The sequence below is a fragment of the Protobothrops mucrosquamatus genome, unplaced genomic scaffold, assembly GCF_001527695.2.
Source record: "Protobothrops mucrosquamatus isolate PMUCROS unplaced genomic scaffold, P.Mucros_1.0 scaffold154, whole genome shotgun sequence".
Taxonomy (NCBI): Eukaryota; Metazoa; Chordata; class Lepidosauria; order Squamata; family Viperidae; genus Protobothrops; species Protobothrops mucrosquamatus.
Genome location: NW_015386518.1, coordinates 35,496 through 51,024, shown reverse-complemented (window position 1 = coordinate 51,024; position 15,529 = coordinate 35,496). Strand labels below are relative to the sequence as shown.

The 15,529-nt window shown below is 51.8% G+C and overlaps 2 protein-coding genes across 2 annotated transcripts; one reads left to right on the top strand and one right to left on the bottom strand.

Moving 5' to 3' along the window:
* Nucleotides 1-979: 979 nt before the first annotated feature.
* On the bottom strand, nt 980-6,855 carry UBE2Q1 (ubiquitin conjugating enzyme E2 Q1). The gene is made up of 13 exons (XM_015813334.1): nt 6,637-6,855; nt 5,785-5,889; nt 5,564-5,668; nt 4,771-4,821; nt 3,769-3,909; nt 3,372-3,456; nt 3,181-3,241; nt 2,374-2,464; nt 2,221-2,279; nt 1,962-2,010; nt 1,756-1,851; nt 1,169-1,235; nt 980-1,028 (listed from the first exon to the last, which is right to left on the bottom strand). Exons 1-13 carry the CDS (start codon nt 6,853-6,855, stop codon nt 997-999), a joined length of 1,161 nt encoding a protein of 386 aa, XP_015668820.1. The 3' UTR covers nt 980-996.
* Nucleotides 6,856-9,924: 3,069 nt separating this feature from the next.
* CHRNB2 (cholinergic receptor nicotinic beta 2 subunit) lies at nt 9,925-15,281 on the top strand. Its single transcript, XM_029283614.1, has 6 exons — nt 9,925-9,970; nt 11,663-11,808; nt 12,259-12,303; nt 12,879-12,988; nt 13,424-14,432; nt 15,126-15,281. Exons 1-6 carry the CDS (start codon nt 9,928-9,930, stop codon nt 15,279-15,281), a joined length of 1,509 nt encoding a protein of 502 aa, XP_029139447.1. The 5' UTR covers nt 9,925-9,927.
* Nucleotides 15,282-15,529: the final 248 nt, after the last annotated feature.

Below are 15,529 nucleotides of genomic sequence, written 5' to 3'. Positions count from 1 at the left end.
AATCAGGACACTGGGCCTTCCACTTTTAACGCCTGCCACAACTTACCCTCCAAAATCCCAGGCCCCTTTTTGGCCGTTAAATGAGGACCCAGAGAATGAGGGAAAAAATTTTTTGCCCTTAGCAAGAGTAGCAAAAGGCAGATTCGCTTCTGAAATTTGAAGTTTATAATTTTGTGCCATTTTCTCCTTTCTTTTGCCAGCCAAGAAACAGGCAGGGCGAGACCCAGAAGGAAGAAATTTATCCCTCAGGCGTTTGTGTGTGTGTGAGAGAGAGACACCCCCACTGCCGCCCTCACCCCCACCCCTTTTCACGGACAGAGGTACCGCCAGACCCCCTTGAAATTAACAAATGTAATTGTTTTTCCAAAGATACATATTTTTTTCCCCCATAGACATCCATCATACACTGTAACCAAAACGAAACGAAAGGGGGGAGAGGAAAAAAAAAGAAAGAAAAAGAAAAGAAAAAGAAATAAAAGGCTAGGAGGGCTGGGGAAAGGGAAAGAAGAGGGAGAGGAAGAGGGGAGCCGTGTACGTGGAAAAAAAAAACAATAAGAAAATAAATTAAATCCAGCGCGGAAGGAAGAGGCAATTTTTTTTGTTTTTTCGTTTAAAGAACCGCAGCGGCAGCAGCAGAGAAGCCGGAAGAGGGGGGGGGGGGGAAAAATCAGGAGTTTGCATGTGGGTGGGTGTGGGGTGTTGTTTTTTCTTCCTTTCGTTCTTCCTTCCTTTTTTTTTTCCTTCCCCCCATTTAATAAGAGAGAGGGGGAGAGAATCAATCGCCTGCCAGCGAGGGTCCGAGCCAGGCCTGGGCTGCTCACCGCAAATGTTTATAAGGAGCCCAAGCCGAGAGGCCGTGGCAGATGCTCTTTCAAAGAGCTGGCGAAGGAATCCAGGGAGAGAAAAAATGTCCTCAGAGGCAGTCCGAGCACAGTGTCCAGCGAGGGGTGGGGGGTCCGGGGTGGGGTGGGGGGTCCTGCTCCGTCGGCGCCGTGGCTAGCCGTCTTCCTTGGGGGGCGTGTACCAGCCTGGGAGGAAGGGAGGCAAACAAAAGCGGTTTCAGGATGGAGCAAGGTAGCCAGGACTGGATGACGTCAATGGGGGGTCTGGAGGCAGGCGGTCCCGGAGATACGACCGTCCGGGTTAGGGTCGCAAAATGAAGCCTTACCGTTCTTCTCGTGGATCTGGACTAGGGATTTGTAGGACTGCTGGGCTCTTGTCAAGCTGTACTGATTCTGGGGGGGGGAAGAGAAGGGGGAAAAAAAGAGGCTTGAGAAGATCCTGGCCAAAAAAATCTGATGGGAATAGAAGGAAAGGGGGGGGGGTTGGGAAATGAGATGGCTAGTCGCAGGGATAGGCAATGTGGTCCACCTCACAGGGTTGTCGTGGGGAGGAGGAGGAGGAGGGGGAAAGGTTGGTTCGACAGCTTGAGTTATTTTGTAAAAAAAATAAATAAGGTAGAGGCCAACTTTTTAAGTCCTTTCGAAAGCAAAGAGCATGGAAACTGCCACAGGCCAGGATGGGTCTGTGTGGGTCCAGGCTTAATCCCAATACTCTCAAAACAAGCCACAAGATGGTGACTTAAGGGGAGGGAGGAAGGAAGGAAGGAAGAAGGGTATGGAAGGAGGGAGGAAAGGCAGCAAGGAAGGAAAGAAAGAACAGGAGGAAAGGAAGAAAATTGAGAAGGTGGGAAGGAAGGAAGGAAGGAAGGAGAGTAGGGAGGGAGGGAAGGAAAGCCCCCCCGCCATCGCTCACTTTGTTTGCCCCAAACTGGACTCTGGCTTTGCCCTTCACCAGGGTGGCACTGATCTGCATGATGACCGACTCCACCGAGTAAGCGCTGCTCCAGCCCTGCCGAGGAGACGGACAAGGAGTCATTCGGAGGGAAGCGGGATCCCTCCCTCCCCCCCCGATCTCTCTGGGACCCCAAGCCCCCCTGGCTGCCCCCCTTCCCTGCTCACCTGCTTGGTCAGAAGCTCCATGCAGATGGCTCCTCCCCCCAAGACGTACCTGACGGGAGAGAGATTGGAAAGAGACAAATCAAGTCCCCCATCTGGCTTTCCTGTCTACGGTGGGACTAGAACTCCCCGTCTCCTGGTGACTGGCCCAAAGTCCCCCGGTTGGCTTTCCTGGCTAAGGCGGAACTAGAACTCCCCGTCTCCCGGTTTGTAGACCAAAGTGGCCTACAGCAACCTCCGCCGACCGACGGGAGATACTCACCCTCCTGAGAGCACGGGCGACACCACTCTTACGAAGGGGGGGTCGAAGGGGAAGTTATCCTGAAGGGAGAAAGGCAGAGAGGGGGGAACTGAGCAAGCCCGTTCTGTTGCCCCCCCCGACCCTCCCGGGGGCCGGCCAGCTGGCCAGCCTGACCTTAAAGGTGAAGTTGAGCAGAATGAAATCGGCCCCTTCCTTCTCTTTCAGGATCTGCAGGTCGCTATGCAGGGCGCTGTCCTCATCCACCCTGCGGGGAAAAAAGAGAGGCGGTCGGCAAAAAAACCTTAGGAGACAAATGGGAAGCGATGGAACCTCACGTCCAGCTGGTCGAAGCCCATTTCAGTTGCTAAGCGAGGCCTTCGTTGAGTTTTTCCCCGTTTTACGACCATTCTGGTCATTCAAATGCACCCAGCTTTCCCATTGACGGAGAGCTCGCAAAAGGGGATCGCTTGAACTGGGACTCTGCGACCGTCAGTCGCCAAGCGTGGGAATTTTGATCACGTGACCCCTGGGGGTGGGGTGAACGCTGCAACGGTCTCGAGTGTGAAAAACGGTCCCTAAGTCACTTTCCCCCCCCCCCCCGTGCCATCATTTTATTTTATTTATTTATTTATTTATTTATATTTGAATTTATATCCCGCCCTTCTCCCGTAGGACTCAGGGCGGCTGACAATCTATTTAAAATACATACAAAACAATACAAATTTAAAATTAATTAAAAAGAATATTAAATATTTGTCGAATTTAAAATATAATTAAAACCCCCCTAAAAATCATAACTTGGAATGGTCACTAAATGAAACTTTATTTGACCTGGCTTCATTTTCAGGGTTTTATCGCTCGGGAAAGCCGTCCAGAGTCGCTTCCCCGGGGCGATTTGGGGAGGGGGGAGAAGGATGGGGGGGGAGATTATAAATTGAATGAATAAATTGAATGAATAAAGTTATCGAAAGGGCGACTCACTTCAGCAGTTTCACGTTCCAGTCGTAGAGGCTGTCGTTCATGAGTTCCACTGCATAGTTTCCTGGGGAGGGGGAGAAAGAAGGGAGGGAGCTTAGAGGCAGGCGGGACAGGGCCCTGCGGAGCCCCCTCCCCCCAAAAAGTTCAAAGCAAGGGGTCCCCCATCCCCTCCTCTCCCCCCCCCCGATACTCACCACCTTTGAAACTTGCTGATCGGTAAATGTCCCTGAGTTCCTTCATTAGCCGGTCGGTGGCCTGCACGGACCCAGACACCGCTCCCTGGGGGGGGGAGAAAAAAAAGGGGGGGGGACATTTCATCACCCCAATGGGACCAATTCGGGGAGGGGGGCTCCCAGAGGTCATTAGTGGGGCAGTTCAAGGTGTAGGGAGGGAGACTTGTGGACCACGAGACGAACCACAGGAAATTGTGACTGTCACAGTGGGCGAGTCATCCCAAATCATGGGATTTGAAGTCCCAGGTGTCATGGGGGGTGGTGGTGAAGATCTCCCCCAAGACTACTCCCTCCCTCCCTCCCTCCCCCAGCCCCCCCAGGTTACCCCCCACTGCCCTCCCCCCCTGGCGACACGTACATTTAAGTAATCTTGCCTCTGATTCTTTTTTATTTTCTCAAGAATAGCCAAGTTCTCCTTGCCGATCCCGTCATCTTCCGCCTTCTTCCCTTCCACTGGCTCTTCCTCCTTCATTTCGTAGTGGTCCAGCTCTTCCGTGTCCTGGGGGGGGGGAGGACAAGTGGGAGTCCGAGGTTGGAATTTAGCCCCTCCGATGGGCAGACTGGCTCAAAGGGGGCAGAGCTTTTGATAGTGCCAGAGCCCAAGACGATCAGATATGTAGAGAAATATAGGCAGGCGGCAGGCAGAGACAGGTTAGCAAAGAGTGAGAGAGAAGATAGGAAGATAGATAGATTAGATAGATGGATAATTGGGAATAATAGAGAACATAGATAACTGAAGGTAGAAATAGATATAGATAGAATGAGATGGATAGATAGATAGATGATAGATAGATAGATAGATAGATAGATAGATAGATAGATAGATAGATAGACAGATAATTAGGAAAGAATGATAGAGAACAGAGGTAGAAATAGAATGAGATAGAGATAATTAGGAAAGAATGATAGAGAAGATAGGAAGATAGACAGGTGATAGAAATAGAATGATAGAATGAGATAGATATAACTAGGAAAGAATGAAAGAGGAAGATAGACAGATGATAGAAATGATAGAAAGAACTAGGAAAGAATGAGAAGATAGGAAGATAGGTGATAGATATATAGGTGGATAATTTGGGATAAAGGTAGAAATAGATAGAATGAGAGAGAGAGAGAGAGAGAGAGAGAGAGAGAGAGAGAGAGAGAGAGAGAGAGAGAGATAATTAGGAAAGAATGATAGAGAAGATAGGAAGACAGATTGATAGAGATAGGGAGATGATATATGATAGATAACCTTTATTATCCCTTTTTTTCTATGAACACTTTGGCCCACATAAAAAAATGAAATTCTGAGGCCTGCTCTCAAAAGAGAATATATAACCCTAACCATACATATATACATATGCTATGTAGTGGGTACCTCGGGCATCTCCTCGTCTTCCTCTTCCGAGGACACGTCTTCCTGCGTGTTCTGTGAGCAAACGGAAAACAAGATGGGATCGACTGGTCCCAAGCGAGGGATCCCCCTTCAAACAGATCTCTCCAAGTCGGTCTCCCAACCGCATCCGGGGATTCCAGCTCTGCTGCCAGGATCCCCCTCCCGGTCCAAGGGCCCAAGGGAAGATCGCCAGGCAAACCACAGGCAGTCCTCGACCCACAACTCTCACAACTTCTGTCACTAAGCGAGACACTTGTTGAGTTTTGCCCCATTTGAGCACCTTCCTTGCCACCATTGTTAAGGGGAATCACTGCAGTTGTTAAATTAGTCATCCCCGTCGTTAAGTGAACCCGGCTTCCCCCCTGGACTTTGCTGGTCAGGAGGTCGCCAAAGGGGATTACGTGACCCCAGGGGGACACTGCGACCGTCGTAAATACGAACCAGTGGCCGCGCATCCGAATTTTGATCATATGACAAGGGCCTGAATTTTGATCACCCTGGGGACGCTGTGACAGTCGTAAGTGTGAAAAACAGCCCCTTTTTTTCAGTGATGTGGTAACTCTGAAGGGTCACTAAACGTTGTGAGTTGAGGATTGTCCGTACGCACAGCCAGATTACTCAGGTTATAATGGTCACTAAAGGAACCGTTGTAAGTTCGAGGACTCCCTGCATGTTGCGGAGGCAAACTCTGAGCCTCCCCGAGGTTTTTTTTTCCAAGGCTCAGGGGACGCCCGTCCACCCCAAGGGCCCAGCACTGGGGGGAGGGGGGTCTTACCTGTTCAGCAGGTAAGGGCTGATCCAGCATCTCCACATCTGGATGCTGAGGAAGGTTGTAGAGTTTGCAGAGGTCGGAAATGATGCGTTTCAGGTGCTGCAGGAGCTGACGGACAGAAAGGGGGGTATCAGGACCGGGAGGGGATTGCCCAGCCCCCCCCAGTTGAACTTCCGATTGAGCCCCCTCCCCAACCGCCCCGCCGCCGCCGCCCGCTGTCTCACCAATGTGTTGCCCTTCTTTACGTCGGCCAGCCTCTCCAAGACCGCCGCCAGGTTGGGGTCCTCCGATTCCACCGACCAGATGGGGGGAACCGCCGGGTAGGCCTCCTGGGGGGAGAACGGGGGGGGGGTCAGGTCCCAGGCCAAGGGGGGCGCTGGGGGAAGAGGCTGCCTGGCGGGAGGCCCATGGGCCAGGATGGGAAGTGGGGGTGTTGGGATGGGGGTTGTAGTCCAAGAGAGGAGAGGAGGGATGGGGGCTGTAGTCAAGGAGAGGAAGGAGAGGGGGCCAGGATGGGGGGTGTAGGGCAAGTGGAGGAGATACTGGGATGGGTAGTCCAAAGGTGGAGAAGAAGGGGGATGCATGGGTGGGAGTTGTAATCCAAGAGAGGAGGCATGGGAAATGTCGTCCAACAGGGGAAAGGAAGGGCAGGATAGGATGTGTAGTCCAACCAAGGAGAGGGACTGCAAGGATGGGAGATGGAATACAAGAGGAGGGGGAGGAGATGCTGGGATGGGAGATGTAGTCCAAGAGGAGGAGGAGGAGGAAGAGGAGCGGTTTTCAAACGGGAGCTGCAGCCCAAGAGAGGACTACAGGGGGCTGCAGCAATGGGACTTGTAGTCCAAGGGACAAAGGAGGCAAGCCAGACCCACCTAACCACCATCCAACCTGGCTTCCCTCCTGCTGGGCTGAATCTCAGTTCCTGGGCCGGGCTCCATCGGCCGGGAACGATGGGACCTGGAGTCCCCGCAAGCCCCGCCCCTCCCGCTGGCTAAGCCCCGCCCCGCCGGCCCGCTTGGAGCGACGGGCCTCCTTCTCTCCCGGGGGAGGGAGGGAGAGGGGGGGAGAGCCCTCACCGTGATGTTGCCATGGATACGGACCGGCCCGCCCCCGGCCGGCCCGGGCAGGAACTCGCAGCCCAGCTCGTCCGGGCAGGCGCGGGCGATGCGGAAGCGCTCGTGGCCGCGGTGGAAGATGGACTCGAGCAGCCGCAGCTCCCGCCTCAGCAGCGCGCGCCCCGGCCCCGCCCCCGCCGCCGCGCCAGGCCCCGCCCCGCCCGGCCCCGCGCGCTGCATCGTCCCATCGAGCGGCCCGCCGCCGCGCCGGGGCCCCCCGCGTCCCCCCACACCGCAAGATGGCGGCCGGGAAGGGCCCGCAGTCGGAAGTGACGCCGCACCGCACGCACCGCACGCACTGCCCAGCCCTGGCGGCGCGCGCAGCCCCGACTGAGGAAGGGAGGAAGAGGCGGAGCCCCGGCGGGGGAGATAGAAAAAGAGAAAGAGAGAGGGAGAGGGAGGGGCAGGCCGGGTAGGCCTCTAACGCGACGCCGTCGGCATAGAAACGGGCGCTTCTGGTCCCCGGGCGGAAGGGGCGGACGCCATCTTTGAACATAGAGACGCCACTAGAGATAAGCAACATTAGCGGCAAGAGCGGCCCGGCGTCCGGCAACCACAGATAATGGCTCTCAGCGAGGAAAAAAGGGCATCGCTGTTTTATAGCGGCCCCTGCTGGAGGGCGGAAGAAAAGCTTGAAAAAGCAGCAGCTGGATCTCTGTTGGCTTGATCGCTCAGTTTCCGTTGTTCCATCTTCATGCTCCTCAATCTAGAAAAATTGTGAAAATAAATAAGTAAATAAATAAATAATAAATAATAAATAATAAATTAATAATAATAATAATAATTCTATATTCTATATTCTATTTTATAATCTATTCTATAATTCTACAATTCTACAATTCTATAATAATTCTACAATTGTATTCCACCCCACTGGGCTGATAGGTGGAGAACCCCAAGGAATTTGCAGTGGATGTTTGACTGATTGTAGGCTGCAACCAGCAACCCCATCTTTAAAATTAAAGCATCCAAAACCGGCATCTTCACGTAAAATAACAGCATGACATCTCAATATATTTCAGCTTGGTGGTGCGCTGCCCAGTGTCACTTGTTGCGCGACTGAAATTCGGACGCTCGGCAACTGATTCAGACTTACGACGGTGGCAGAGTCCTGGGGTCACACGATCCCCTTTTGTGACTTTCCAAGCAGCTAAGTCACGTCTCACTTAGCAAAAAAAATTATGGGCCCGATTTGTGGCTGTAAGTCAAGAGAGGCTGGCTCAGAGTCATCCCCCCACCCAGGTGTCGAACAGACTCTGGGTCTCCCCAACCCAAATCTGGTGTGCTACGAAACCACACCAGATTGCAAAGGAGTCAGCAGCTTGCCATCTCCCATCTCCCGTTCTGCAAAGGGCTTCTCTCACCCTGTGTGAGAAATTGCCCAGCTGAGTCAAGAAACCACAAATACATCAGATCCATCGTCCACACCCCCTCCAAGTCCTCTCTTCGCATCAAAAAGGAGAAAATTTCAACCTCTGGGATTGCAGAGATCCGTTCGACCCGATGTGTTGCAACAGCTATTGGTGACACCTTTGGGGGGGGCTAATGCTTCAGGGCTCCCCACCACCACCTCGGGGCGCTTTGTTAAAAAAAAACTCCAAAGCAGCCAGCCCTTTGGGGTTTTTGAATGTGTAAGCTTTACTCTTAAACGCTCTTAGCAACTGTCTTGGGAAATGCCCTTTCGGAGCCAGCTTTTCAGATTCAAGTCTGTCAAAGAAGAAAAAGTGCTAAAAGCCTATAAAATCTCAATTGGATGCGCACAGCCTACTTTTCTGGCAGCCAGAGGAACTCGTGATGCTCCTGGGCCTAAGGTCGTGAAGGCGCAAAGGGCTCATTTCCTGCCTATATTAATATTTATGGTTATTTCCCCTCGGCTCCTATAGGCATCTAGGTAGTCCCTGACTTAGGACTACAGTCGAGCCCAAAATTTATGTTGCTAAGTGCGTTTTGCCCCATTTTACAACTTTTCTTGCCACAGTGGTTAAGGAAATCACTGCACTTGTTAGGTTGTAAACTGAATCGGGCTTCCCCATTGATTTTAGAATAGAATAGAGCTGGAAGGGACCTTGGAGGTCGTCTAGTCCAGCCCCCTGCACAAGCAGGAGAATCTTTGCTTGTTAGAAGGTTGCAGAAGGGGATCACTTGGCCCTGAGGATGCCGTGACCATCATAAATATGAGACAGTTGCCAAAGATCTGAATTTGGATCACGTGACCCTGGGGACGCTGCAACGGTCATCGGTGTGAAAAACCTTCATAAGTCACTTTTTGAAGGGGGTGCCGTTGTAATTTCGAACAGCCACTAAATGAATTGTGGAAAGTCAAGGGATTCCTGTAGTTTTCTGATTGCAGTTCGGTGTTTAATTGATTTTAACCACCGTTCATCCTCCAGCATCACTTATTTGAGATGGCTTCAATAAACAGATCAACAAACCAACAAAAAAATCCCTCCAAGGCCTAAACCCCAAGGCTAATTCTACCACATCTGCTTTTAAAAAAAGAAAGAACAATCTCTTTTATCAACTTCCCCTCGTTCGAACCGTTTTAAGGCAGTCCCGTTTAGTCTGCACACAGCCTTTCCTTCTCAGCATCTTTGTCTCTTGATTTGGAGGCCAAAAAACGCTTTTAAGGCAAACAGGGATTTTTGTGCCCAGGGGTGCCCCCGATCCCTGATGCATTTCCCCCCCCCCGTGGCAGGAGAGGACCGCCAGCTCTTGGGAGGATCCAAGCCAGCAGAAGGAACTGCCCCCTCCCCTTCCAGCGCCAAGGGGATGGCGTCTTCCTTGCTGCATCAAACAGAGGCGGTGATGCCAAGGCCTTGGAGAAGCTGCCTAATGTAGAGAGCCAGAAGCACCGGAAGCTCCAGGGAACAGCAGCTCGGCCTCCCTTTTTACTGCGCATTGGGTGGAGGAGGAGGAGGAGGAGGAGGGTCTTTGGTCCTGCCCACCGCTGCACGGCACAGCTGCCCGAGACGCTTCAGCACCACAGAGAGCGCAGTAGAAACGCGCTTGGATTTCAGCACCGCGGACAGCGGCGCGGTGGAAAGAGCCCATTTTTTAAAGAGGCTGGGGAGGGGGAGGCAGACTGGAAGGACGACGCCCCCACCCACCTTGGAGACCCCCCATTTCCCTGCCCTCCACCCACCCTCCTCTCATTGGAGCCTAACCTGCTGAAGACCCCCAGGGGGTGAAAAGGGAAGACTGGGGGAGGGAAGGGATGCTCCTTCCGGAAAGAACAAGATGAAGCCATCCTCCATGGCTCTCCTCGCCTGCCTCTGCCTCCTGGGGATCCTGAGAAGTAAGTGTGTGGTTTTCGGTACCCCTTCCGTTCACGTTAATCCAGGCCTTTGTTCGAAATGGGAGGAGAGCCTTCTCGTTTTCCCCTGCCCAGAGGGAGCAGAAAAGGGTAGCATATTCCAATGGGAAGAGAACGGCTATTGTTAGTGGGCTCTGAAACCCCTCAGTGACTCTATTAACTTACGGTGGGATAGGACTCTAGCAGCTAGGCCCTCTTTCCCCTTCTCCCAGGGGTTCGAGACAGGAAGGCCATATCCTAAAAAAATAAGAATAGGAGTAGAATAGAATAGAATAGAATAGAATAGAACAGAAAATAGGGAATAGAATAGAATAGAATAATAACAGAATAGAATAAGAATAGGATAGGATAGGATAGGATAGGATAAGAATAGAATAGAATAAGAATAGAATAAGAATAAGAATAAGAATAAGAATAAGAATAGGATGGAATAGAATAGAATAAAGCAACCATCCTTAATTTTGGGGGCAAAGCCAAGGAATTCATGATTCGAGAAAAGGAGAACTGCATCACTTCAACTGGTTTGAGCAGGATTTTTTTATATTTTATAGAATCATAGAGAATCCTTAATGATTGGATGGAATCTTAAGGGACCTTGGAGGTCTTCTAGTCCAGCCCCAAAGGAAAACCTTCAGACAAATGGCTGTCTAACCTTTACTCAAAACCCACAGTCCCAGGAACCAATTTGTGGTTCAGCTGCTTTCCAGCTCTCCCAGTAATGAAATATCCTATTTCCAGTTTGCTTCCACTCTCTTCTTTCAGCTAAACAGGCCCAGTTTTTAAACCCTTCCTCCTAGAATGAAGCCCCCAAGCCCCTTGCTCTCTTTCTGTCATCCTTCTCATCCCTCTTTCTCTGTTTCCTCCTTTCAAACTGGATCAGAGAGACTCAGGTTTGGTTCCAGTGGGTTCCAGACGAGCTGAAATCCACTCGAGGGCTTTTGATTCCAGCATTTTTAGCTTTCCTGCTTTGGAAGGATCAAAAACTCCATTGCTGATTTTGTGGCTATTGCGCAGGCAAATTTCTTCAGGCAAAGAGGCTCCGGGGGGGGGGCTGTATAAAAAAAGGGGGTTGGGGGTCCTGGCCCAAGAGGTGGATTCCTCTGCATTTTTTCCTGAAATTCGAATGACGCTACCTCTTTTGGCAAGCACAACAGAGAACGACGGGGAGATTACTCACAACGGCCACTGGGGAATTCCAAAGAGATGAGAATCGGATTGCCGGAGAATATAAATGAACCTGGTTCCCCATAGTATTTTAGGCAGCTATTTTGGGAAGGGAATTTCGGCTCTGGCCTGATTCTAACAGACTCTTCTTCACTAACAAGGTCAACGAAGCCTCCAGCCTTGGAGGCAGTCTACCTTCCACCGTTACTCCCAACAGTGAGACGGGTGGTGCAGACAGTCTGTTTAAGTGCCGGAGGGCTGTGCCAAGCCCATTCAGAGCTGGTTAGTAATGGCTCCAGAGAAGGAATAGGAGGCCCAAGCCAAAAAAAAAAGAGAGGGAGAGGGAGAGAGAGAGAGAGAGAAGGAAAGAGAAAGGAGAGAGGGAGATTTCGTACGAAGAGCCGAGTTCTAATCCTGCCCGCATGCTCCAGTTTGGGAGATCTGAATTCGGGGTCCGCAAGAAGAAGGCAGCTTTTACTGGCTTCTAACAGACCCCCGCTTGGTTTGCAGGGGGTCTCGGGACCGACACGGAGGAACGGCTGGTGGAGCATCTCCTAGACCCGTCCCGGTATAACAAACTCATCCGCCCGGCCACCAACGGCTCCGAATTGGTCACGGTGCAGCTGATGGTCTCTCTGGCCCAGCTGATCAGCGTGGTTTGTATCTGTTTGGTTTTCTTTTAATATTTTTCATATTAATATTATTAATATTATTAATAATATTAATATTATTCTTTTTAATAAAGAATAGTTCTTCCTTCTCCTATTTCCCCACAACGACAACCCTGGGAGGTGGGTTGGGCTGAGGGAGAAGGAATGGCCCAATGTCACCCAGCCGGCTGTCATCCCTAAGGCGAGACTAGAACTCACCGTCTCCTGGCGATTGGCCCAAAGTCACCCAGCCGGCTTCCATGCCTAAGGCAGGACTAGAATTATAACCACAATTCTCCCCATCAGAGGCTGTTTGAATTAGGGTTCTCAGAAATCTACTAGACTTGGGGGGGGGAACCTGATAATGGGGTTTGTCTACTGTCTGGACCATGCCTGTTCACCCACTCTCTTTTTTGGGGGGGTATTTCCTATCCTCCCTCCCGTTTCTATTTGTAGCACGAACGAGAGCAAATCATGACTACGAATGTATGGTTAACGCAGGTAAGACTCGTCCCTCCTTTTCCAGGCTCACGGAGATACATGTACCTCTAAGGCAGGGGTCTTCAAACGTGGCCCTTTGATGGCTTGTGGACTTCAACTCCCAGAATTCCTCAGCCAGCCTGGCTGAGGAATTCTGGGAGTTGAAGTCCACAAGTCATCAAAGGGCCAAGTTTGAAGAGTCCCGTACTTCTAAGGGTTGGGTAAATCAGTTGCACAGAATGATCGATGCGTAAGGACCAGAGAGGTATGAAGGGGAGGGGACACCTGGAGGCCATCTAGACCAACCCCTCAATGAACGGCAGGGTCCGCGAGGCAGAATTCTAAGCAAGGTCTTCTCCACTGGAGGCTTGTTCTCCAGGAGGGAAGAGCCTGGACGTCTCCCGAGGACATCTCTCCCATCTTGGGACCGCTGTTGTTCTCCAGAAGCTCTTCTACACATTCCAACTTGCCCTAGCCAACATTGAGGAAGGGTTGCCCAAAGCCCAAAAATGGGAAATGGGATTTGGTAGGTGGGATCCCTAGCAAACTTGAGCGACGGCCTCCAGAGGATGCCTCTGTGGTCTCCACCCCTCCAGGAATGGGAAGACTATCGCCTGACGTGGGACCCGGAAGACTTCGACGACATGAAGAAGGTCCGGCTGCCTTCCAAACACATCTGGCTGCCAGATGTGGTGCTTTACAACAAGTAAGTCGCCAGGAGGGGGTGACTCCTAAGCCAGGAGAGGCTAGAAACTCAGATGAGCCATGGTGGCGCAGTGCAATATTGCAGGCTACTTCTGCTGACTGCCAGCTGCCTGCAGTTGGGCGGTTCAATCCTGACCAGCTCAAGGTTGACTCAGCCATCCGGCCTTCCGAGGTTGGTAAAATGAGGACCCCAGATTGTTGGGGGTCAATACGCTGACTCTATAAACCGCTTAGAGAGGGGCTGTAAAGCAACGTGAAGCGGTATATAAGTCTAAGTCAGGGATCTTCAAAGTTGGCCCTTTGATGACTTGTGGACTTCAACTCCCAGAATTCTGGGAGTTGAAGTCCACAAGTCATCAAAGGGCCAACTTTGAAGACCCCTGCTCTAAGTGCTGTTCCGGTTGCTACTCGACTTCTGCTCTTCCCCCGTCTCCAGCGCGGATGGCATGTATGAGGTGTCCTTCTACTCCAACGCGGTGGTCTCCTATGATGGAAGCATCTTCTGGCTCCCTCCGGCCATCTACAAGAGCGCCTGCAGGATCGAGGTCAAGCACTTCCCCTTCGACCAGCAAAACTGCACCATGAAGTTCCGCTCCTGGACCTATGACCGGACGGAGATCGACCTGGTGCTGAAGAGCGAAGTGGCCAGCTTGGATGACTTCACCCCCAGCGGCGAGTGGGACATCATCGCCCTGCCGGGACGGCGCAATGAGAACCCCAACGACTCCACCTACGTGGACATCACCTACGACTTCATCATCCGCCGGAAGCCGCTCTTCTACACCATCAACCTGATCATCCCTTGCATCCTGATCACCTCCTTGGCCATCCTGGTCTTCTACTTGCCCTCCGACTGCGGGGAGAAGATGACGCTCTGCATCTCGGTCCTCCTGGCCCTCACCGTCTTCCTGCTCCTCATCTCCAAGATTGTGCCGCCCACCTCCTTGGACGTGCCCTTGGTCGGCAAGTATCTGATGTTCACCATGGTGCTGGTCACCTTCTCCATCGTCACCAGCGTCTGCGTCCTCAACGTCCACCATCGTTCCCCCACCACCCACACCATGCCTCCTTGGGTCAAGGTGGTCTTTCTGGAGAAGCTGCCCACCTTGCTCTTTCTTAAGCAGCCCCGGCAGAGCTGCGCCCGCCAGCAGCTGCGGCAGAAACGGCAAAGCCAGGAACGGGCACTGGGTGGCTTCTTCCTCCAAGGAGGGACCCGCTCCTGCACCTGCTACGTCAACCCGTCCACCGTCAAGAAGTTTGCGACCGGGAGCAGCAGCAGTGGCGGACGGACCTTCACCGAAAGCTCCGACGGGGTCAACGGATTTCGGGAGCGGCTGGGCCAAGCGGCGCCCCAGCAGGACACCTGCTGCTGCGGGCTGGAGGAGGCGATTGACGGGGTGCGCTTCATCGCCGACCACATGAAGAGCGAAGACAACGATCAGAGCGTGAGTCAGCTGAGGGGCCGGTCCTAAAATGAGACCTCTGCTCCGATGTCCTGGAGAGTCATTTTGGCTTCGTTGGAGGCCGTTCCAAGATGTCTAGAACGGCACCTTGGCAGCTTTATAAGAGCGATGGACTTCAACTCCCAGAATTCCTCAGCCAGCAGGCAATTCAGGCATAGAATTCTGTGAGTTGAAGTTCATCCTTCTTAAAGGATGCTGATTGGGGAATTCTGGGAGCTGAAGTCCACAGCTCTCAAAGTTGCTAAGGGTTGAAAACAGCATTCTAGAAGTTTCAAAGTCTCTACTAAGCAGCATAAAGTTATGGAGCCAGTTTGATGTAGTGTTGGTTTGGAAACTGGGCGATCGTGAGTTATAGTTCTGCTTTAGGCATGAAACCAGCTGGGTTTCTCTCTTCTTGTCCTAGGCAGGAAAGAGTGGCCAAATCTTTCCGGGAAATGTTGCCAAGAAAAATCCATTCACCATTAAATCATTTTCTTTAAAAAAAAACATTCACAAAAACTAGCACCCTAAGCAGAATTTTTTGGCGTGCGGAAAGAAATTGCGATTAGTTTTAGCCTTACTTTGGCCCAAATAAACCAAGATGATAACCATCACCACCACTAGAGGGTGGTAGGAGGCAGCTTCCAAGCAGATCCACTAGAGGGCGCTAATCTCTGTCCGTTGTCCCCTTTCTAGGTCAGCGAGGACTGGAAGTACGTAGCCATGGTGATTGACCGTCTCTTCTTGTGGATCTTCATCTTTGTCTGCATCTTCGGCACCATCGGCATGTTCCTCCAGCCTCTCTTCCAGAACTATGCCACCAACTCCCTCTTGCAAATAAACCATAATTAGCCCCCTTCCGATGGTGGCTAAGGGTGGTCTCCTTCTGCATCAGGAGGGAGAAAAGGACGCCCATTGTGGTTCCTCCCAGTGAACATCATCTCATGGGGCTATCAAGAGGTGACCAAAGACCTTTAACCCATCCATCTCTTGGCCCTTGGTTGAAGGCTAGGGAGACAAGACAACTTGAGGAGGAGGACCTCAACAAGTTCTGGAAGGAGCTCTTTGTTGCTTTGGAAAAGCCTGTTGACCAACGGGAT